The 23,507-nt window shown below is 39.9% G+C and overlaps 1 protein-coding gene and 1 pseudogene across 1 annotated transcript in view; one reads left to right on the top strand and one right to left on the bottom strand.

Moving 5' to 3' along the window:
- The window catches only part of LOC146504897 (ras and Rab interactor 2-like), a 56,624-nt gene extending 37,165 nt beyond the window's left edge, over positions 1 to 19,459 (bottom strand). The window contains exons 1-2 of the mRNA XM_085183138.1: positions 19,225 to 19,459; positions 3,301 to 3,403 (exon numbers count right to left, since the gene is read on the bottom strand). Coding sequence (XP_085039264.1) covers positions 3,301 to 3,360 — 60 coding nt within the window. The 5' untranslated portion in view covers positions 3,361 to 3,403; positions 19,225 to 19,459. The remainder of the gene's footprint in view (positions 1 to 3,300; positions 3,404 to 19,224) is intronic.
- On the top strand, positions 12,298 to 14,913 carry LOC146504898 (zinc finger BED domain-containing protein 4-like; annotated as a pseudogene).
- Positions 19,460 to 23,507: the final 4,048 nt, after the last annotated feature.

Below are 23,507 nucleotides of genomic sequence, written 5' to 3'. Positions count from 1 at the left end.
ACCTCACATCAGCAGCTTCAGCAGAGTGAGGAAACCTTTGGTTCAGCTGTTTCAGAGGAAATCAAATATCTGACTCCTTCATTTTTTAGGGGAACATTTAAGGTTCACAACCTCAACGTTTAGAAAGACAACACTTTCTGAATGAAGCCACAGATGTTCCCCTGCCCCCCCCCCCCACCCCAACAGACATACAACATAGTAATAATAAGATGTAGTAGCTTTAAATCAGTTTGAAAAAAATGACCATTTACAAATTATAAATGCTAAACAAAGAAATACATTTCCTAAACCAGATGAATAAAATAAACAGCTACTGCCAAAAACAACTCCCAGATTAACAGCTACAGCCCACCACAGGGGGCGCCACAAGCAATAAAAGCAGCTTTAATTACCAAATTTAAGGGGGCAGAATGCATATTAAGAGAAAGCCAGGCCACGCTGGCTCAGACAACAGCTTAGAATATTCTAGCACTTCTCTTTGAGCTACAGACATAAAATTGTAGACATTTCAACTGTATTTCAGGATCACAATGGGTTTTTGATTTTTGCTATAACTGGCATCAAAGTATAAGAAAAGCTTTTTGTCCTATGTTTTAGAATATATCAAAATATTATTGATATTAATATCCAACTAATGTTTGTTGGTAGATACAGTAGTGTGCAAAAGTCTTGAACCAGCTCTTATTTCTTTGAATGTATTTTCCATGGAAGCAGAATTTCTTGCAATAATTCAAACAAAGGTACCAGTACCAGTGTCGTGTTTACATATAACAAAGTTGTCAAGGAACCAGTTTTAAAATGTATCTTTAGGTAGTTTGTTATTAGCACCCTGTCTGCCTGTCTCATTTCTGTAACACAGTCTGACAAACATGCACCAACAAGAGTATTACCAAAGAGCTATTAGCTAGAAAGTTGGTGTGAAGTGTGTCTTTAAAAGAAGAAACTGGATACGTGGAGAACAAAAGCCCTTAAAAAAAAATCAGGATAAAAAAATACATAAAGACCTGACACCTGGCGAGATATTCATCGGGCCTTGGCGATCTTTTTTCAGTTTTGAGATCCAAATACTGGCAAACCTGATTTTACAGGATTTACTCTTAAATGTTTTGAGGCGACTGCTGCTGTGCACTGAATAAATAAAACTGAAATGCATCTCACTTTCCATTTTGCTCTTATATAACATCTATTACAGCTATGCAAGTCTGCAGTGACAAAGTGTTTTAGTTTTCAATATCACTATTTTTATTAAACCCCTGTGAAAAGCATGTGAAAAGTGATACTATTTTGATATTACATTTAGACCAATGACTGCATTGGTTTAGACCCAATCAGACACCGTACCCTTGATCAACAGAGGCTCGCTGAGCACCAGCTGACACTCAGTGATGTTTCTCAGAAACGTCTGAACAGGACGAGCCACTCGTCTACGCTTCTACGCTCTACTGAAAATAAACTTTGCACTCTTTCACCTCTAGTTTCAAACACTGACAAGCTGATATTTTAAGTGTTAACCATCAGTGCCAGTTATCACAAATGCTAACACCTGCAGCGGGTTAGCTGTAGTCCTGCCTTAAATACACACTCACACACACGGCCTTGTATTACAACTTTGACTCACATCAAAGCAGTAATGACTTCAAAGCTTGGCACTAACAAAAAACCTCAACTACAGCAAGTGACACACTCTGCATGCAATTGTGCAGGGCTGCTATTAACAAAGCAGAACCTACCACACACCCACAGACACATGCATGTATGCTGAAGTCACCGTTTCACCCTCACCGCATGGACACCTGTCCTAACAGACTCCATACACTTGCATGCCGTGCAAACGCTGAGACAGTGATTTCCGCTCTACATCAGTATTATTTATTAAAGGTGTAATTAAAAGGCCTGAAAGTCCCAGACAACATAACATTTTTTAACAAGTGTTAAAAACAGCATTGTCTGTGAGAAGCAGTAGAGTGGATTCAGCACCACAGCGACTCTCTTCAGACCTCACAAAGCTTCGAATACAAAGAGTTGCTCCTAGTAACATTTTCAAAGCATGTCCTATTAAGTTTAGGATGAAATATTGATTTAATAGTAAAAATAATTTATCTACAAATAATAATACAATGTTGAACACTGTGGAAAACTGTTGGGAGTGGTGAGGAGGACTCACAGAGCACAGTTCTGCAGGAGCGCACCAGAACAAAGTTCAGCCACTTCGTTTTCCTCCAAGTTGGGAAAAACTAAATATGCACTTCATAGATTTCAGTTAATTCATCTTTTTAAAGGTCTAATCGAACCAAAAAGACAAAACTGTGTGTTTCTGAATTAAAACTGACTCACAGCAGTACAATTTTTTTCTTCTACAGTCTTCAGTAACTGAGATGAGCATTTAAACAAATAACCTTATGAACTATTCATGCACTCAGGTCAGATGTAGGAGCTCTAAGAGTACTCCTGTTGTTGAGCTGCACAGGCAGAGACCACACTTTATGTTCCAGCGTCATCACATCTTTTTTATTTGTGTAATGAAATTATCAATTTACGGTCATAATGACACCATTTAACAACTCTGCTCACCCCACAAGTCTTGTCTCAGGGGTTACTGAGACAAGACTTTTCCCTTTTTTCCAAATACATCCAATTAAATTTTACTTTACTGTACTTTATCTGACAACTATCACATCTCGTCAGTGCCAGAGTTACTGTGCCACTCTGTTGCTCTAAGTGTAAGACGAAATAAGGAAATTAAGGGTGGATTTTCTCACAAAGTTGATTTCAGTCTTAATGAAATTCCCCTAATAAATAAATGTTTATGAAAAAGAAAAGTAATTGCTTGTTCCCCATCTGCAGGGTGTGGTAGTATCACTTGTAACTGTGAGTGTCAGAAACACACACAAAAAAAACACATTGCTTGATTAAAGCAATGAATCTTTCAAAAGATAATGTGTCTTCATCAGTCAGAATTTCTTTAGTAGGAAATGTAGGAAATTTTGACAATAGCCTGATTTCTCATGTCTGATGAATGTGATGCTGACTGCAACTTCTTCCTCAAAAACTCTGGACATCCAGCACACACTAAGCTTCACAAAAGCTTTAGAGAAAAACAAATGACAGAACTAAGCTCAGGCAACTACGCCTCTGTCCCATCCTCCTTTTCTCCAAGGTTTGGCCTTTAACTGGTTTTTCTGACCCCCAGCCCCGCCTTACACTGAAGCCAGAGGTCAGTGAGGGACAGTCTCTACCTGAAGCGTGCTGAGCGCAGCTCTGCTTGTAAGGATGTTTCTGACTGCTCAGAGTGACACACACCTTGAAGAAACTGCCCTTGCTGTCCCGCTTGGAGGGCAGACTGATGTTACTTGTAGACATGTTGCCTCTGTGGTCGTCTCTGTGCGCCTGTCTGCTGAGCCGTCTATGCAGGAGGGGGAAAAAAAAACACACACACACAAACATTAGAGACAAACAAAGGAGATTCACTCGTTCAGAAACACCATTTCCCCACCACACTTTTTCTCATTGTCTTCCTCTAAACCATTTGAAATAAATTAAGGCTGCTTGTGTATGGAAGGAAACAACCCCACCTCAGAAAACAGCCCGAAAAATTAAGGATTCACTTTCCTTCACTTGCACAAATACATACTAGAGCACATGTTCTCTTGGGATATAAAGGTGCTATGTACATATGTACTGTGATTTAAATATGGGGCAAAGCTGATATCTCTTTCTAGTTTCTGTACTCTTGCTGCAGAAAGTTTTACAGTGTTGTGAAAAATTATTTGTCTCCTTCCTGATTTCTTAGTTTGCTGCATATTTAATAAACTATTTTTACTTTTTTCAAAAAACTATCTACTACTACTACTAAAGGGCTATCCAACTGGTATTGCTCTACCTCACTCCTCATTAATCCTAAGCAACACGCATATTTTAGGTCTTATACTCTGAAAAACATTTCACTCAAAACAAATTCCAAAGCAGATTTGTGTTTCCTACAATACTGTTTGTGTTTTTAAACAGACTGAACGCACGAACATACGCAGAGGCACGCTTCTCACAGATGTTGTGGCGGATCCTTTTACAGCAGCTGATACGAGCCAGCTGTGAGTGGCATGCAAACACATTGCAGTCCTTCCCTTTAAAGACACACATGAGTAAGAGGAAAACACCAGCAACCGCTAGCTGACCCAAAATCCTTTCCTCTTCAGAGTGCTTGAACAGAGGCTGTTATGAAAGCATAAATCTCGAGTCTGCGGCTGGACAAACATTTTACGTTTTCACCGTTTGATTCGAGATGTAATATACTGCGCAGACAAAGGCTGACACTTTTTTTTGGTGCTGCACATTTAACACTCAGGGCTCGAGCTTAGGGCTGTGCGATATGACCAAAATCTCATATCCCGATATAAGACATCTATCGTCCGATAACGATATAAATCACAAAAATGTAACATTTTCTGTAAATTCTGTGAATCTCGGGCAGCTCGACTTGCGTTAAGAGTTTCCAGTTGCGCGTCATATAGCTGGAGTCGAGTGTTTTAACCGATGCTTGAAACAATACATTTTTAGACATAAGTTGTAAAGGCCGCCGTTTTCTTTGTGCGTATTTATTACACGGCGTGCTGCGGGGAAAAGCCTGTTCTAACGTTTGAGTCTAAGGTTTATTTTTTAGCACCTGGACGCTCTTTTGTAATTCTCATCCATAAACACTCTCCATCGTTCACGTGATTGAGTTTATTTTGAAAAGTCTCAACAGGATCTTGAGCTTTATTGTGAAAGGTTTATGTGGAACAAGCGGACATGCGGTGGTTTTACCGTCGTTGTTGCTAACGACAACGCATAAAAACAAACGCTTGTCTGTCTGTAGTGTGGTTATATTAAATATAAGAGAAAGAGAGAACTTTAACTAATTAATATAGCCACTACAGTGACCATCAAAATAATGAACAAATATTGCCGTAAACAGTTTATTTTGCGACACGACGAAACAAACGATTGCGTAAAATGAAACGATAGACGTTTTTATATCGTCATCCGATATATATCGTTATATCGAACAGCCCTGTCGCTACCCGATCCGTACCGGAAACCCGATCAGTACCCCGCATGCGCAAAAGGTGTCTACTTCCGGTCGTAGCGTTTTACGATAGTTATGGGTCAGAGTATCTGTTAAAATGTTAAGAATAATAAGTATATCTTAACATGTTTGCAATAATGAAGCATTTCAGTACAATGTAGACAAAAACGAAAAATAAAAAGATAGTTACGGATCGGGACTCCCCATCCTTACTGCGCATATGCGGATGTTTTCTTCTTTTTCTGTTCGTTTAATGGCAGTTTACTCCCCAGTGTACGAGGATACTGCCACCTGCTGACCGAGCGAATGAACCCTATTGTAAACTGAATTGGCGTCATTACAAACGTGTGTTAAATTTGATTTAGTGATAGTCGAGTGTGTTTATGCTTGTCTGTGTGGAGAGGATTGACTGGAATAGTGATGATGATGTCCGCTATCACTGTCAATTGTCAGTAAACACTTAATCTGGCTGCTGAATCTTCACGTGACACATTGCTAAGTCAATATTATTAAGTCTGTAATTAGGCGCCATTCTTCTTATTTTACGGCGCTGTTGTTCAATCGGGGGACGCTCTCTGTTGAGGAGAAAAGCATGAATTTGTTTGTATACGGATTATCCATTGTTTAAATGTCCCGGGCAGTCGAAAAGGAGGCAGAGCTGTTGAGAAATGCTAGGAGCTAACTGGGCGCTAACTGTATCATTCAAATATATTGAGTGTCGCAATGTTGGCAAAGAGAGGAAGTGACGTAAGATTTGCGCATGCGGGGTACCGATCGGGTTTCCGGTATGGATCGGGTAGTGACAAGCCCTACTCGAGCTAGAGGTCAAACGTCTAACTGTTGATGCCCTCAGACATATATGACATGAGGGAATGCAATGTATAGAAAACTATTATATGTAATCTATACATGTAATCCTGAGGCAACAAGAACTTCTGTCCATAACAATCCTGCTAACAGAGCTGTGATAACACAGAGCTACTCTAAGTTTAAGGACATGGAACTTTGCCAAGAGAGTGAGGTTGGGCGTCCACTACCCCACTAGTGGTAGGGTTTAAATATCTGAAGCTCCATCATGGTAAGCATGGACAGAGCCTAAGGCTGGTTTTCCCCACTGAGGTGTTTTTACCCTTTAAGCCTTGAAAAACAATTTGAGTCAAGCAGATACCATCTCGTGGGGTCAGGGTAAGGAGTTCCAACATCTGAAAAGAACAATGATCTGGTCATTTTTAACAAAAAGGAATCACTTGGCGAACATCTGATTTGAGGGACTCTTGGACAGTTTATGAACGTAAAACTATGCAGACCGTCTTAAGCAATGACGCATGCACTCTAGAGTAGCCCAACAGTGACATGGACAAAGAAGTCACATATAAGCTAATCCATGAGGAGCTTCTCTGTAACACTGATCATTAGAAGTGATAGAACAGCCTGGACCCACCTTCACTAATTCAAGCCATGACATGTAGTGCACGGTGTCAGGTTGGTGTTGGCTGACATGTTTCCTCATGTCCATTCAGCTAGGACAACACAGTCTCACCATTTTTTAAAAACCAGATCCTTTAGATTCACTGCTAGAAACTGAATGGTACTGGCAGTGAATGGAGCTGACCAAACCACAGGGATAAAATAAACAAGGACAGGATGCACTGATGAGACATCTAGATGTTGAACAAAGGGGAGAAGTCTTTTTTTTTTTGGAAAAAACAACAACAACAGAGCATCAGATTTCCCTTTTATTACTATTAATTTTCTTTTTTCTTTTTTTTTTGGCTTGAGAAAATTTGCAAACATGTAAGATTGAGAAACCTTGAGAAAAACAGGTTTCTTTCCTGGAAAGCAAGCACAGCTAAAGATTCACAGAAGGCATGCGACCTCACTGTTTTTTGTTGTTTTGGTTTTTTCCAGCCTGCCTCGTTTCTCCTCTCCTCCTCACATATCTATCGGGGCTCTGTTGGGTCAAGTCCTCATGTGAAAACAAAGCAGCAGGTGGGGTTGTAGTAAGATGTGTTTGTGATTGTGTGTGCAAGTGCCGGCAAGCTGCAAGTGTGTGATTCACACACAGTCCAAACACGGTAAACAGGAAGGCTGGTTGTCATTCCATGAAAAATAAACAGACTGCCAGTTCCCCAGAATAATAAATAGCAGAAGGAATGCATAAATTACACAAAGTGAGAAACAAACAGTGAGGCAAGTGTTTAAGGAAATGAGCTGTTTGATCACCTGCTGAAGTCAATGCCTGTGAAGCACTGCATTGGAACTAATGTAAGTTCTGTATCTTTTGAACACACACGGAGTATTTCATTGTAGTTTTTTTCCTTTTGAAAACAGTACTTTATGGTTTATGGAAAATCCATAAATTATGGCCACAAATCATAACCCTGATTTGAGAATAGATCATCAACATTTAAGTGTCAAGAGTTCCAAAATCTCCGTCTTAATGAAATGACATTGATTGTTACTATATCTGGTGTTCTTCTTTACCAGTCCGTACATACACTCTGTGACAGTAAGTCACATGCTGCACGGTTCCCAGGAAAATGGGGCTTAACGAAGTCGGCGAGTAAAATACTACAACAGAACATGTGGAAATGAAAACGTGAATCATACGTGTGTGTCACTGCGTCATGTTTACAGTAAAGCAGCCATCAGCTGCAGAGCTGCAACACATACAAACCATGTGACATACCTGTAGACACCTTAGATTTTTTTTCCTTTTGTTCAAAGAGACACATTAGAGTTTAGATGTGATGTAAACGTCCACATTAATCTTTAGAAAAAATTAAACACACTCAAGAAGTCAACAAACGTAAGTGCAACAAACACCAGCTCAGCAATACTAGAATCCACAACTATGGCTGAAAGAGGGAAACAAACTGAGATGAGTCATATCCTTTAACAAAAGCCTGTTTTTTTTAATGAAAACTACACCTCTATCACATGTTTTGCGTTCAGGGTCCTGGTATTAGCATAGCTGCTACTACATAATACTTGAACCAAACTTTTTAACACAGCGTGTTAGACCACTATGGTAAGAGTGACAAAATGTGTTCACTGACCACAGGACTGCAGAAGCGTTTAGAAGCCCAGCGTGTACCACTACAGGACCAGGCCTGATTTTAAACAGTGCTGCCTGAGGTCTCAAAACTCTCAGACATTCATTCTTTTCCTTTGCATACAGAGACTCCTCCAGATTATCTTAACCTTTGAAGAAATGTTATGGTTATATTTCTGTGTGTCTGAGTTCAAGTGAAAAATGCGTATGCTGTCAAGAGACCTTGAGAAGAGTAAATTACATCCATGTGTTCACTGACCAATCAGTTCAACACAGAGCCTCACAGTGAATATATTACATGGAGTTAATACTGCTTTTTGTAGCTGATCTACCATCTTTTGCAGTATTTTTAAGCACCAAGTGCACAAACCGTATTAGTGTTGTACCTCAGAGCAGTCTGAGGTCACTGCATGTCTGAGCATGTGTGCTGAGACATAAAGGAACTGAGTGGACTACTGAAGCTTACTGTTCACACTTAAAACCACAAGAAGCTCCCACCCTCCCAGCCTAACATATAGCTGTACAACACTCATTTTCATAGGTGTCTTTTTAGCACATGACTCACCATTATGTGTTCAGTTACTATTTCCCAACAAGTCACAATTCTCTGGTGCTCAGAGACACTCAAAAACAAACACTACTCAGGTTGGTGTCTGTTTCCTTTCTGTTTCCCCTCATTATCATCCTGTTGATAATGGGGGGAAAAAATCCCACACACAGTCCCAGACCTTGACCCGAGGTGGGGGGTTCAGCTGAGGTAGGGCCATCAAAATATCACCTGGCTTCACATACAAAACTCCTTCAACATTTTTCACCAACTTACTGTGTGTGACAGTGGTATCCAGCATCATTACCTACCAACCTACAGCAACTGAGCACTGGGAGGCAATATTTGGAAAAGTCAGGGAAATCACAAATCAGTGGTGCATCACTGGCATGCAGTGTTTTCCACACACAGACTGAACAGCCCACTCAAACTCACGAACAGCTGCAAAGGATATCTGGCGACTCGTTTTAGCATCTTATTTTCAAAGCTTAATAGCTGTCAACAACCTAAGCCTACACCTTCCAGTCTCTTTATCCCTGACAGACATAAGCTTAGCATCTCCACAGCTTCCACTTCTGAATGACTATTAGGCAACTCCAGAAGTACGTTTACTCAGTCACAAAAATATTAAGGTTTTTTCCCAATTTGTTATGAAGAAGACAATTTCACTCAATCCTTGTAATCACTGGCTATTTTATGAAAAGGAAGGAAACTTGTGCACAGAATGGCTCCCAGTACTTTAAGTAGTAGACCAAGTTGGCCAAAAAAGAAAAAAAAAACTGTCCACATGCCATTCCTGAGCACTTCTCCTCCATCTGATGGGATTTCCTGCAGGTCATGGGCTACGCTGGCAGCCATGTAGTTACTTCCACTTAGAATGGCTAAGTTTAGCTTTTAAAAGTGTGCGAGTGCACTCCTCTTTACATTAGCAGGGTGTGTCCCCTCACCACAGGGCACAGATTTATTCCATGGAAACCTGTCCCACAGCACAGAGATCACCAACTTGCACAAACACACATTTGGACTGAGAAGAGAGCTCTCTGCAGCCAGACTGTGTAAACACACACACACAAACACACCACAGTCTGCTGTCAAAGTATTTGCACTGCACCACTCACACCCAGTATGCTTAACCAAATTCAACAGCACCTCAAATAAAAGTGCTGATGGCGCAACACCTGACTTAAATCACAGCTCAGGCTCAAAGTATCCTCTGCACATAGACCCGGTTAGCTCCAGATGTGAACTTTGTGTGCTTTCAGTTCTGATGGAGAACAAGTCCATGAGTCACTCACCTGTCTAAATAAGAACAGGATTAGTTTGTGTTGTGGATACAGTGCTGCTGTGTACCCAAAAAAGTAGAGCGGTTCAGTTGGCTCCATTGCATGTTATAACTGTAGGATAGTGAGTGTGTGAAATTTCACAGGTAACAGACTTTCTACAGCCCATAAGTCTGTCTTTTTATTGTTGAGCCAACAGCTGATCAAAGTAGCTGCTGCCAAATGGTGACATTCACATCTCACTGAAATTCTCTGAAAGTGTATGTTGCAGATTTCTTCTATGTTGTGTATTAAACACTAACCTTCCTACTAGGGGTGGGGGGGAAAATCGATACTGTGTAGTATCGTGATATTTTGTTTGTTAATAATGTATCAATACAGGGACAGCAGAAATCGATATTTTGTTACAAAAAAGGTTTTTGTGCTCTGACTTCAGAGCATGTTGATCCTTTTTCTGAGCAAGAATCCTGACATTCCTTCACTGTCCAAATGTGTTTAACTTGTTTTTTGCAGCAATAAAAATGACAGTTTACTTATTTTAATTTAAGACATGTTTTATTTTAATTAAGTTTAAAACTTTTTTATTTAATGTAAAATTATATTTTGTTTTAATTTACTTTCAAATTCTTCAGTTGCTGAAGGGGCTGCATAGTTTTCATAAACTGCATAGTTCAGAATAGCTATAATTGTACCAGATGGTTGCGTTCAGTTAAGTTGGACTAGACTGTAATACAAACCGTTCAGTTTGTCAACAATAAAAGTGAAATGAGAGAAAGACTGAGTGTGAGACTTTGATATTAGATAAAATGAATATTGATAAAGTTTACCTTTATGTACAGAATCTGAATATCGCAAAATATTTTTTAAAAATTGCAATAATATCATATCATGTGTTATGTATTGTGATAATATCGTATCGTGGGATGTATGGTGATTCCCACCTCTACTTCCTACTGGCTGACCCATCAGTGCACACACAGAGCCCCGCTGTGCTGTCTGACGCACAACAATGTATTAACAGACCTCTCTGTATTGAATCGTATCTGTTATTAATCTCTGTCTCTCTTCCACAGCATGTCTTTATCCTGTCTTCCTTCTCTCACCCCAACCGGTCGCAGCAGATGGCCGCCCCTCCCTGAGCCTGGTTCTGCCGGAGGTTTCTTCCTGTTAAAAGGGAGTTTTTCCTTCCCACTGTCGCCAAAGTGCTTGCTCATAGGGGGTCATATGATTGTTGGGCTTTTCTCTGTATCTATGAAGCGCCTTGAGGCGACATTTGTTGTGATTTGGCGCTATATAAATAAAATTGAATTGAATTGAATTGAATTGAACACGCTGACTGTTTTCAGCTTTCAGTTGTATTTGTCATATGCAAGTTAGCACAGGGTCAACATTGCAATGAAATGTATTTGACGAGCAGAAGACAGAACTGGAGTACATACTGGAGTCCCCCCCAAACTCTGATACTAACACTAATATCTTGACTTTGGCTGTCTACAGTTACAAAGTACTTATTCAACAGGACCTCTCTTAAATGAATAAGCCATCTATTACTTTCTAGGCAACATTGGGCTCAGCTTTAACATATGTTTCCTAACAATTAAATATAAAAATATATCTCTACTGGATTTCTATTTAGCATTTGAATTATATACACAAAAAAACCCAACAATAATAAAAACTTCTGAATTTTATTTTTTTTCTAACAGACAAGCGAGTCAGTATCAGACTGATATCCAATGAAAATATTGTGTTTGTGGCTCTCTGCAGCACAGACACATCAATTTGGTTTTAATTTCTAAAGTAAAGATGAAAACCGGTGACACTAACACCGTGTGTGATATAAGGGAGGAGAAGCTTCAAGCTTCAGGCTGTTAACAGGTAATGCAGCTGAGGTCAGTTCAGCTCGCCTCCTAGACATGTAACGCTCAGCTCAGTTTAGCAAAACAAGGTTAATGAACAGTGTACTCTTGCAGTATTTTTTTCTGCAAGAAGCAAGCTGTCCTTGTAAGTAGTTGGGAAATATTTACTGGGTAATTCCTAGAGCTACAACCATTTCTGAGATGTAAAAGAAATGGTACACTGTTAGATCACATAATTGTTTACAGGTCAAAGCAGAGGAGTCTGTGTGTGTCTACATACTGTATTGGCCATAAAGTTACAAAAATATAGCAAAATATTACTATTCAATTTCTAATTTCATTTTTTTCTCCATAAACATGATTCTGATTTTTTTCCTGATCAAAACTAAAATCGCTTCTTCTGAAACCAGCACTAGGAGGGCAAGACCAAATAAAAAGCAACACTTGTAGCCCTGAGAGCCTTTCACATTCCTCTTGAATGGAAAGAGAGTAAAGACAAACAACAGAAACTTAAAGAGCAGCACCTGTGTTCACCGAGTTTTGTTCTCGCTAAAAGTCCCCCGATACCGGGGACCGATACCACGGTCTGAGAAATGTCTGTTTGAGCGGCGTGTAAGAGGTTAATCACAGGTGCCGAGTGCCCGTCCCCAGGCCCCAGCTGCAGCTCAGAGCGGGGAGAAGGCGAGGCGAGACATGTCAGCCGTGTGGAACTATTTCAAAGTGAATGAAGATGACAAAACACAGGCGGACTGCAAATTGTGCTCAGCGAAATTATCCAGATGAGGCTCAAAAGGTAGCGCATTTAACACAATTTAATCAATTACCTAAAATCCCAACACGACGAGTACAAAGAGTTTACCCACGCTTCTAAACCAACACAACCCACGCTGCAGCAAACTCTTACAAGACGAGAGAAAATGTCCAGAGACAATCCACGTGCTGTGAAAATAACACAGGCAATTATCGAGTACATTGCATTGAGTGACCAGCCACTCTCAGAGATAGAAAATGTGGGATTCCTGCGTCTCCTCCATGTTCTGGAGCCCAGATATGATGTCCCAAGCCGCCGCTACGTGACTGACACGGAGCTGCCTAAACTACACGACGAAAAACATATCCACAGCCTATTGCAAGCCTCCTCTGCGTTTAGTTTCACCACGGATATTTGGACAAGCAGTGTTAGCCCCGTGTCGCTGATTAGTCTAACCTCCCAGTGGATAGACGAGAGTTTCACGCCACAACAAACCATATTACAATTCCGCGGCTCGCACACCAGTCAGGCTATAGCGCATGTGTTTGAGGAAATGCTCCAGACATGGGGTATACCTAAGACATCAGTACATGTTGTGCTTCGTGACAATGCCAAAAACATGATTAAAGCCATGAATGACGCAGGGCTCCCAAGTCTGCCGTGTGTCGCGCACACGCTCCAACTGGCTGTTCACAAGGGCTTATTAGCACAGAGGAGCATAGCTGATGCTTTAGCAGTAGGATGGAAAATAGTTGGGCATTTTAAACACTCCTCCTTAGCCTACTCCCGCCTCGAGGACATTCAGGGACAGCTCAACCAGCCAATAAAGAGACTGCAGCAGGACGTACAGACGCGCTGGAACAGCACGTATTACATGCTCCAGTCCCTCATTGAGCAAAAGCGAGTGCTGGGGGTGTCCGAGCATGAACTCCCTGACTATCTCACCGCTCACCAATGGGCTCTTATGGAGACGACTGTTGCCATCCTCTCCCCCTTTGAGGAACTAACTAAAAAAGTGAGCAGCTACAATGCACTAGCCTCTGATGTCATCCCAGCTGTGACTGTGCTAGTGAGACTTCTAAACAGAGAAACAGACGAGGACCACGGCGTCAAGACAATGAAAGCAACCTTACTGGCAGCTGTCAAGAAGCGCTTCAGTGACGTCGAGACCAACCCACTGTACTTCATTTCCACCATACTCGACCCAAGGTAAAGTCTGTGTGCTATAGGTATTCAATGATAAACTACAGTACTAAATGTAAGATTATTTTACATCTGAAATATTATATTTTATTTTTGTAACTAAAATACACAAATACAAATGTATGCAATATATATAATATGAAATACATTTTCCTTATTACTACCAGAAAGCCAAATGGCTGGCATTTGTTCCAGTGGTTTACGGGAAACTAAAATCAGTCCTATTTATCCACATATTAATACATTTATGAATTTTGTGCAGGTATAAAGATCGCTTCTTCTCCAACAACACTGCTCCAGAGGCCAAGCTGCACCTGAAGCAGGAGCTGCAGATGATGTCCAGAGCTGAGGCAGAGGGGAGTCGGGCAGAAGCTGCAGAACCTCCTGCTAAACTGTTCCTCAAGGCCCAGGCCAGCACTAGCAGCAGTCTGGACACTGTATTTGACGAAATCGCTAAGGAGCAGCCCCAGGCAGCACAGCCGCTGGCAGCAGGTGCTGCCATTGAGCTCGACGCATACCTCGGAGAGGCCCCAAGCCCTCGTGAAGACAGTCCTCTGAAGTACTGGGGTGTCAACAAAATCAGGTTCCCCACTTTGGCTAAAATAGCCCGTAAATACCTCTCAGCTCCATGTAGCAGTTTGGAAAGTGAAAGGCCTTCTAGCTCAGTGTCACACATTATAGATGAAAACAGAAACAGTCTGACTGCTGATAATGCAGAAAAGCTACTTTTCTTAAAAAAAAAACCCTGCCACTCACTTTTTCTCTCCATTAAGTGAGTCGTCTTAGACTTGATGTTAATACCTACCTCAGCTGCACTGACTGCCACAGTTCTATGTTGGTGGATGTTGTTAGTTTATTCAAATATTGTGCACTAAATAGCAAAGATGTTTATTAATGCCCCTTGTGTTGTCCAAAGTGGCAGAGTTTACAACAAACTGAAAAGAATACTTGAGTTGCACTGTCACTGTTTAAATATTTTTTAGAATTATTTATTCTGTAATATGTTGCATACAACATGCTTTTCATTTTAAACAAATGTTCTTAATTCCAAACTAGTCCCTTGTTTTCTTTTTGTTAAATTATAGGACTAAAGCTGTTACCTGTAAATTTAAATCATGATTTTATTAAGTACTCGGTATCGGCGAGTACTGAAATGCAAGTACTCGTACTCGTTTTCCAGAAAGGTGGTATGGGTGTATCCCTACTTCCAGCACTGGAGGCCTTAGCAAGCTTTTTGTGGACACCCTTGTGGGGTATCTGTGGCTAATCAAAAGGTTGGCAGTTTGAACCGTGGCCCGTCCAGTCGTGAAACCAAAGTCACACTACGAGGTATCCATTGGATTGTCAGTGTGTGTGATAGTTACAGGCACAGAAAAAAAGTGCTATATGAATGTGTATGCGGTTGGTTGGGTAGTAAAAAGTAGAGATGGACTGATCCGATATTACGTATCGTTCCAATACTGACCTAAATTACTGGATCGAATATCGGAGAGAAATAAATGTAATCCGATCTATTAAATATCACAAAAGCCCCTCACAAACCTTGCAACATAGCATAACCCAGCTCATAACCTTAGCACGTCGGAGCAACATGCGTCACGTGATAGCGCGCGAGAACTGTCGGCGGTCTGGTTAAGCATTTGAAGCCTTGCTACGTGCTTACAAATCAGCATTTCATCTCGGAGAAAGCTATCCCAGAGAAGTAAAGCAAGTGTGTAAGTTTACCTCTGAATGTTTGTAAAGCATTCCCACGTTAAGCTTAACAACCGATATATGGAGCGATGGCCTCTCATTCTCTCTCTCTCTCTCCTGCTGCTACTTCAATCATGAAACTGATCAATGATCATCTGATCGGCTTTTCTACTGCGAGTCCGTCTCTCTTGTTTGTTTATCGCCCACTTTGCGCCAGAAAGACAAAATAATAATCAACAGCAGCTGGTTTAGCTTGATAAGCTGTTGTTAGAATGTATTTAATATTACTTTCTACACCAGGATCCTTTTCTAAGTAGCTGACAGCTGGTAACTGTGCAGGGGCAGGTCTAGCAAAGTTTTGCCATGGGGGGGGATAGGGCATTAACAGGGAAAAGGGGGGAACAAAGACATACTTTTCTTTCTTATTCTCATTTAAAATGTCTAGCTTTTAATAAATAGTTATCTGAATCTTACACCCAAAGTTTTCATCTGATGCAAAATGTATAGAAATCCATTATTGTATATAGTAACTATGAGTCTAATATATACCCTAGTACCTACAGTACTTTTTCCTTTGGGAAGGTACCATCCGTGCAGTCTGCAATTCTGTTGAAGAAAGATGTTGAATTTATTTAATTATTGTAGAAATATAATTGATTTCTGTGCATTTGTTTTACACGTGTTTTGAAGTCGATTACGTCGATTAAGCATCATGAGGTGGGGGGTGGTTCAATTTTTTTTTTGCTTGACATTGGCAACCCTATTAATTAAGTTGTTTAATATTTCCACTACGTACTTTTTAGAATACCAGAATAGGGAGGATTGTGTAGGTTCAAGTTTATTAGACTGATCAGTATTGCTGAACTATGAAATATTTTGGGTGCAGTGTATTTTTGCATACAGGTATAACAGAATAGCTTTAGTGTTTTGTTTTTTAAAACCTGAGTATGAGCTTATACAAAATGCAGCAAGATAAAAAACAAACAGTTTTATCAACTATAAAATACACTATATTGGATTAATATCGGTATCGGCAGATATCCAAATTTATGATATCGGTATCAGTATCGGTAGCGTGCCATCTCTAGTAAAAAGTTCTCTGAAACCTGAGAACAAAAGTACGAGTCAATTTGCCTTTCATATGTACGCCCGCTGATATGCAAAAATATAATCATTTTGCACGTCAGCTTTTTAGGTTACCATGTGACGAAGTAAACAGTTCAGGTTCAACAATACAGGTTCTGTCCCCATTATTTTCAACCAACACACCTTCTCTTATGTATAAGAGTATACAAAAGTACACTATGTATATTTTCTATACACGAAACATACCTGACCACTAATTATGCAGCATCTGACATAGTACTGCAGACATCTACAGCTTCCCTGCTGTCCCCTACTGATTGGAAGGTTCGATCCCAGGCTTCTCCAGTCTACATGTCAAGTATCCTTGGGCAAGATACTAACCCCAAGTTGCTGTGAATGTGTATGAATGAAGTTAGGAAGCACTAAGCATAGAAAGAAAGTGCTTGTGTGATTGGGTGAATGTGGCATGTTGTATAGAGCGCTTTGAGTAGTCCGGGAGAGTAAAAGGCGCTATATAAGAATCAGTCCATTTACCTTTTAGCTAAGCACTGGTAAAAATGCAAATTTAAATATTTGGAAGTCCAAGAATTGTTTGAAGGCAGAGCCATTCTGTACAGGTTTCAAAAGCATTGCTACTTGCCTGCCTTGTTTAAAGACCTATGTTAGCAAAGAACACTGAAACATGTGACAGTTAATGTGACTGCAGACTTGTGCCTTCTTGGAAGTTGAAGGTAAATGCTTGCAGATGAGGCCTAATGTCATCACAGCTTAAATCTGGAAACGGACTGGCATTTATTTAGCTCTTTTTTAGTGACCACTAAAAGTGCTTTGGAGTGCTATGATAAAAAATATTGAAAGATATATTCATACGCTACTTTATTCTGTTCACTTCATCTATCACACATTAACAGATAAATTAGCATTAACCTAACTTGCAGGTCTTTGGACTGTGACAGGAAGCCAGAGAGAACGCATGCAGGACAAGGAAGAACACTCAAAGTCTGCATGGCCTCTGCCCTGGTGTCCCGGTTAAAGAAAGAGTTGCTAGTACAACCTTTGCTTAACAGCAGTAACATGTATTTACCTGGGCTTTTGTTCAGTATGGAAGACATGGGGATGAGGGTCGAGGACAACACTGATAATGGGTAACGTGAATTGTAATAATGACAAAAATAGTTCAGATTTTTTGCCATAATTAAGCAGTCCTATTTCTGGCAGTAAGTACTCTGTAATAACCAGGTTTTAGCTTCAGTATGACAAGAGTGGGACCAGCAGGACCTATATGAAATGCCAAGTTACCTGTCAACACTATCTAAAGTCAGAATGACAACCTTTTGACAGTAACACACTGATTGGTGTCTTGTTCTTTATTATGTCACAGTCTGGTATGAGAGCACTTCTGAAACAACTGGTTTCATTCCTCAAAGAGAAACTCCCTTTGCTTGCTTTTCCAGCCTCTCATGAGAAATACTTACCTTTATTTACCTAAGTGGAAGGAGAGTGGTTTTCTGTGATGGTGACGCTTCATCAAAGACCACAATCATACCTCTCTCTGCATATTTAAATAATTCAAATACATATTTTCTATATGATATCTCTTCTCATAACTGTGGTACTCCAACAACAAACTAGGGCGCTCTCTGAATTCCTGCCCTGTGACTCAGGTTTGAGGTACAGCAACTGCTTTGGGTCCTGAGCACTAAGCACATTAGCAGATTTCTGAGGAGATTGGAAAACCAGGATCCTGACCGGTACCAGGAAATACTCCTCCACCCCCACCCCCCACACACAAACCTTCTTCAAGGAAAAAAAGACAGTCAGGAGAAGGATGATATGATGTTATAGGCTGAGGATGATGAGTACGGTTACACAGCTAGAACTCTTAGACAGCAGTCCAATAACCATGTAAACAATAGACAATATGCCAGCCTGTGAGCTAGAAACATTCAGCACCCAAAGAGGGGGGGGGGGGGGGGTGGAGACACGAGTGGATCTGTGACCTGAGCTGAAATAACACTCTGATGCTTCGGGCTACGTGAGTTTGGAGAACAAATTTACATGATCATTCAGAGCTCATTTTGCTGTATTTGTTGTAGCTAACTCCTTCCCAGTAATAACGTAGAGGGACCCATTAACTACTTTATTATAAGTAATCTTACTCCTTATATCCCTGCAACTTGAAACAACGCTGAAAACACGTTATGAACAGACATCAAAATGCATCGATAAATCTGTGTATTTAATTAGGAGTGCTGACCGCGGACTGAACCACGGGAAGCGCTGATAATGGGCTGAAGGCAGGGGCTACTGTAAATACTGCATACTGCACATTTATTTATTTATTTATAAGATTGAAGACTTATCTAAATGACATATTTTGCTCCATGTGTTTTCACTGAACACCGTGTATTTTCTAAATATGCGTGAAATAAGTACGGAGGCTTTCTGCGGACTGGGCACAGGAAAACGCCGCGCGACAGGTGGTGTTTAAGCTGTACAACACGTCCCGCAGGATCCACAGAACGCTGCTTTGTTAGAGAAACCGTGAGTTTGCCGGCTTTTCTTGGCAGAAAGAATTACATCTGAATTTCGAAGCGGAACATAATCAACAAAAAAACAAACAAAAAAACTTTGACTCGTGCACAGCAGCCACACAAAGAACAGCCAGCTGAACTTTAAAGTTACTTACCTCTCGCGGATTGTGGGTTATTTCACTTTGGCAGAAGAAACTTCCACTGCTTCGTTTACTTGTTGAATGTGTGAGAGCATTATTGCTCCGTGTCGGCGTTACTTTCAGTTGTTATACGTTGTCAGTGTTACTTTTTCTCACTGTGTCGGCTGAAGAAAAAGATTCCATCCAGCTGTAGCTTCCCCCATGGTCCAAGCTCATCTGAGGAGCAGACTTTCCGTCGGAGTGTGAAAACAATCCGCAAGAAGAAACGAGTTCCGCTTTTGTTTTCAAAATAAAATACCTAACGCTCATGTCAAGAGATCCAAATAGCGAAATTAAGTTCAATGATCTGTGCTGTTTCCAAAAGCCTTTCTTTACATGCTATATAAAAAATATATATATTAAAGAAAACGAAGGTTTCACTGAATAATAACAACTGTCGTGTTACTCAAAGTACACTTTGGAGTTTGGACAGATTAAATAACCAATGTTTGCAAATAAACTATGTTTTTCTTTACACGTTCGTGAGCAGTTACAATCACAGTAACAGTAGAGAATTTCAAAAACAAAACTAAGTGATGATAAGCTTTAACCCTATATTGAAATAACAAAACAATAAAGTTTCATATAAAAATGAAAATATCTAGTACAGAACAAGAACAACTGAAGGACAGAAAACTTCTCTTGTTTGTTTCACATTCGCAACTATTATTTTTCCAAGTTTCAATGGGAACCAGAGGTACTATCCTAATAGTGTCTAAACTGTATGCGACAATGCCTGTACTTTTATTTTAAAAGCATGGTTTCAATACTTCCTACCCTGGCAATGATGCTGCCTCCTCCCCCCACAACACACAAAAGCAACAAAAACAAACTCAAAATTAACTTTCTTGTCACGTGTTCCATTTGGGAAAACCGTATTGGTCCGAAGTTTGTGGCTTTAATTCCTCTGGAGTCAACAAAAGTGTCATCTTAACACACAAACTTAAGAACATTTTAATCTAGGGCCATAATATGGACATATGTTAAACACCCCGTTCTCCCGACTTCTTCTGTACACAATGTCGACGAGTTAAGTCTTTTTTTTTTTTTTAAATACTCTAGAATTTGGTATATACTTTTGTGTTTACATCCATTCACAGTGGCTTCTTGACAACCGTCCATTCTCAAGGACATGATTTTCACATACTGTTTATCTGCTGTAGATAGTTTTTAGACTTTCCACTTCTTCTTTTGCGTTGTACTTGTCGTGTTTCCTCAATTTCTTAAGGACAAACTGTACACCACACCAAAATATGCCAAGATTTCAATCAATAGTTCTTTGGGAATGACCTTGTTGGTGCCTGCCGAATTGGTTGATTTTTTTCATAAAATCAGCTAAAGAAATGCAAAGAAATGATCGATGGGCTGCAAGACTGCAAATTTAAAATGCAATTTAAAATGATTTGTTGCTATTTTTTCTGTTATGTGTGGACACAAGACTGATTCATTCTTTCAGTTAGGTGCCTTTTTATGGTTGAATTCATTACATTCATTTCAGAGAGGCTTAACATATAAACAGCACTGAGTTTATTGTGCTAGGCCCTAAAATATGAGAAATAAATTTGAAATGAGACCCTCACACTGGCTCACATTTCTTTGGTGCCATATTTAATCATAATATGTCCTTTAACTCACACATTAAACAAATATGTAGAATTTTTTTTCTGCACAATATTACTAAAATTAGAAACATCCTGTCTCAGACTCATGCTGAAAAGCTAGTCCATGCACTTTGTTTTCTTTTCAGGTCTGCACTATTCTGATTACTATTTATTACCATCTTCCAAAACCTTCCTGAAAAAAACTTCCAAATAGAGCTCTCACTGTGTGCAAAACACCACAGTGATACTTCTAAGAGACTAGAAAAGAGACAATTTTCCTCCCATTTTAGCTTCTCATCATTGTTTTCTTGTTGAACGTAGAATTTTATTTAAAATCCTTCTGCTTACATATAACGTCCTCGCAGTTTTATATTATTCCCACAGAGCACACTCAGACTGCAGGCTTACTTGTGGTTCGTAGAGTTTTTAAAAGCAGAATGGGAGATAGAGCTTTCAGGCCCCTCTTCTCTGAACCCATCTGTCAGTTTAGCTTCACAAGCCATACACCCTGTATACTTTCACAATTAGCCTTAAAACGTTCATTTTTGAATTTGCTAATTTTGTTGAATCAGGTGAATATGAACCCTCACTTACTTATGCTGTGACACACTCAGACTTCTGGGGGACCATGATGCACTAAGCGTTTCTTCTCCAGTCACCTCTTTTCGGTCCTGATCTGTTTGTAGTTGTATCATCTTTCCTTTTACCTCCTTATAGTTGTAAAACACTGTAAATGTATGTTTTCCCATAGATCAGCACAGATCATTTAAAAGTGCTTAATATTCTGTTTGTTTGTTGTTGTTGTTTTGTATGTTGAAAGAGGAACCAAAGGTGGCAAACCACCAGTGCCGTTTAGAAGCTGCAGAGCTAAACAAAATTCCCATTTCCTGTACTTTCCCATGAGATGACAGAGATGACTATCGGGAATATTGTGCATGTGTCACTCTCAGCTCCGAAGTCTCATTATCAGAGAATTATGGGCAGATCGCCAAAGAGACACGGTTCTGCATTTACTGAAGATTTAATACGTTGTTTTGACAGAGATATGCCAGTTGTCATGAGCTACGACCGTGTTACAGTAAATCAGTGATAGTAACTTGAGGAAACTTTGAAACCAGAGCAGCATGCATTCATTGCATTATTTAGACCTGAGCCTTCCTTACTGTCACAAATGTTAAAACGTCTTCTGGGGAAAAGGCCAGTCATACCAGCACAAAGGTGGTATGACTGGGGTATGACTTTTTCCTGGTTGAAATGTTGGATAGTGTTATCCTGACCATTGCTCTGTAAGGTTGTGAAGTTTGTACTCAGACAGAATTTCTACATGCAGAACTGTGCAGAAACATTTTACACATGCATGGAAAATCACCAACAAATAACTGTCGAGCCTCCTCTCAAACACTGTGGCTGGTCTGTCAACAACACTGCTTTCCAAACTCCAATCAGTAAAGCAAATTACAACACAATGAAAAGATACGTGTCTAAAACACTGGAAACAATAAACTAAATGCAGAGACAGAGGACCTGTGCAGAGATTATGAATTGTTAGAATATCTCTCAACTACCAGCAGAGATGGAGCCAACCAAGTGTAGTTCAGTGACCACAAATTGGCAACTAAACAAGAAACAAAAATTCACAGCAATCAAAAGGAAATAGATTGATAGATAATTGTCAAGATCATGCAGGGATAACATGAGGAGTTCAGCTGGAGCTCAAGTACTGGTGTTGTTGGAACAAAAGGGGGGATAAAACATTTAAAGATTCTGACTTTAAACCTTTACCTCTACCAATCACCTGAATTCTACAGCATTACAGGTGATTGATCAATAATCAGTTGTTGGCTGACAACCTAAAAGCTGCCTCACAAAGGCACAGCTTATGGAGAAGAGGTCTACAGATTATCCACAGTTTAAATGAGATTTTTTTCTCAAAGTGAAATCAGAGTTTAAATCTCCAGGTTAACAAACTTTTCACTGCACCTCGGCAATGGTAGCTCCGCCTATCATTTATACAAACTCTGTGTTTCCCAGTAAAACTCAAGGTGATCAGAGAAAATGTTAAACCTGTAATATTTTAATTTCATGTCCTTTTGGTGAGGCAGGAACTGGAAGTAACCATGACTTAATAAACCAAGAGGACATCAGCTGATGTCTTCAGAGGAGGATGAAGAGCCATTTTCACACTCAGTGCATGACCATTTTCAGACCCTGCTGTATGTAAAGTCTTGCCATCATGGCTAAGGTGCAGCTATATATAATATATATTTATATTATGCTATATTCATTTAGCACAACCAAAATAGCATGAAAATAAAAAACTGAATGGCTCAAATTGTCTGTCGGGTCTTTCAAGGGTTATACATACTGAACAACCATAGAGTGACAGGTTCTGAGAAGCATTACATGAGAAAAATACCATAAAAAGCATCTTAAAAAGAAAGCTTGTAGCTCTATTAAATGCATCGTTTTTTCAGTGAAATTCCCAAAGATCCAACCAATACAGTTCTCTGAAATGCTTCTTTAATTGGATATATTTGTCCTCTGGAAGAAGAGCAATAATGAAAAAATATACAGTGATGAATCTTTTCATGCACAGTGCTTTTTTGAACATCTAATCCTGGATTCAAACTGTTGTGTTCAAGTATTTTGGTTAGACAA

The sequence above is a fragment of the Neolamprologus multifasciatus genome, chromosome 13, assembly GCF_963576455.1.
Source record: "Neolamprologus multifasciatus chromosome 13, fNeoMul1.2, whole genome shotgun sequence".
Lineage (NCBI taxonomy): Eukaryota > Metazoa > Chordata > Actinopteri > Cichliformes > Cichlidae > Neolamprologus > Neolamprologus multifasciatus.
Note: the sequence above shows the minus strand (reverse complement) of the source record. Positions and strands in the feature narration are given on the sequence as shown.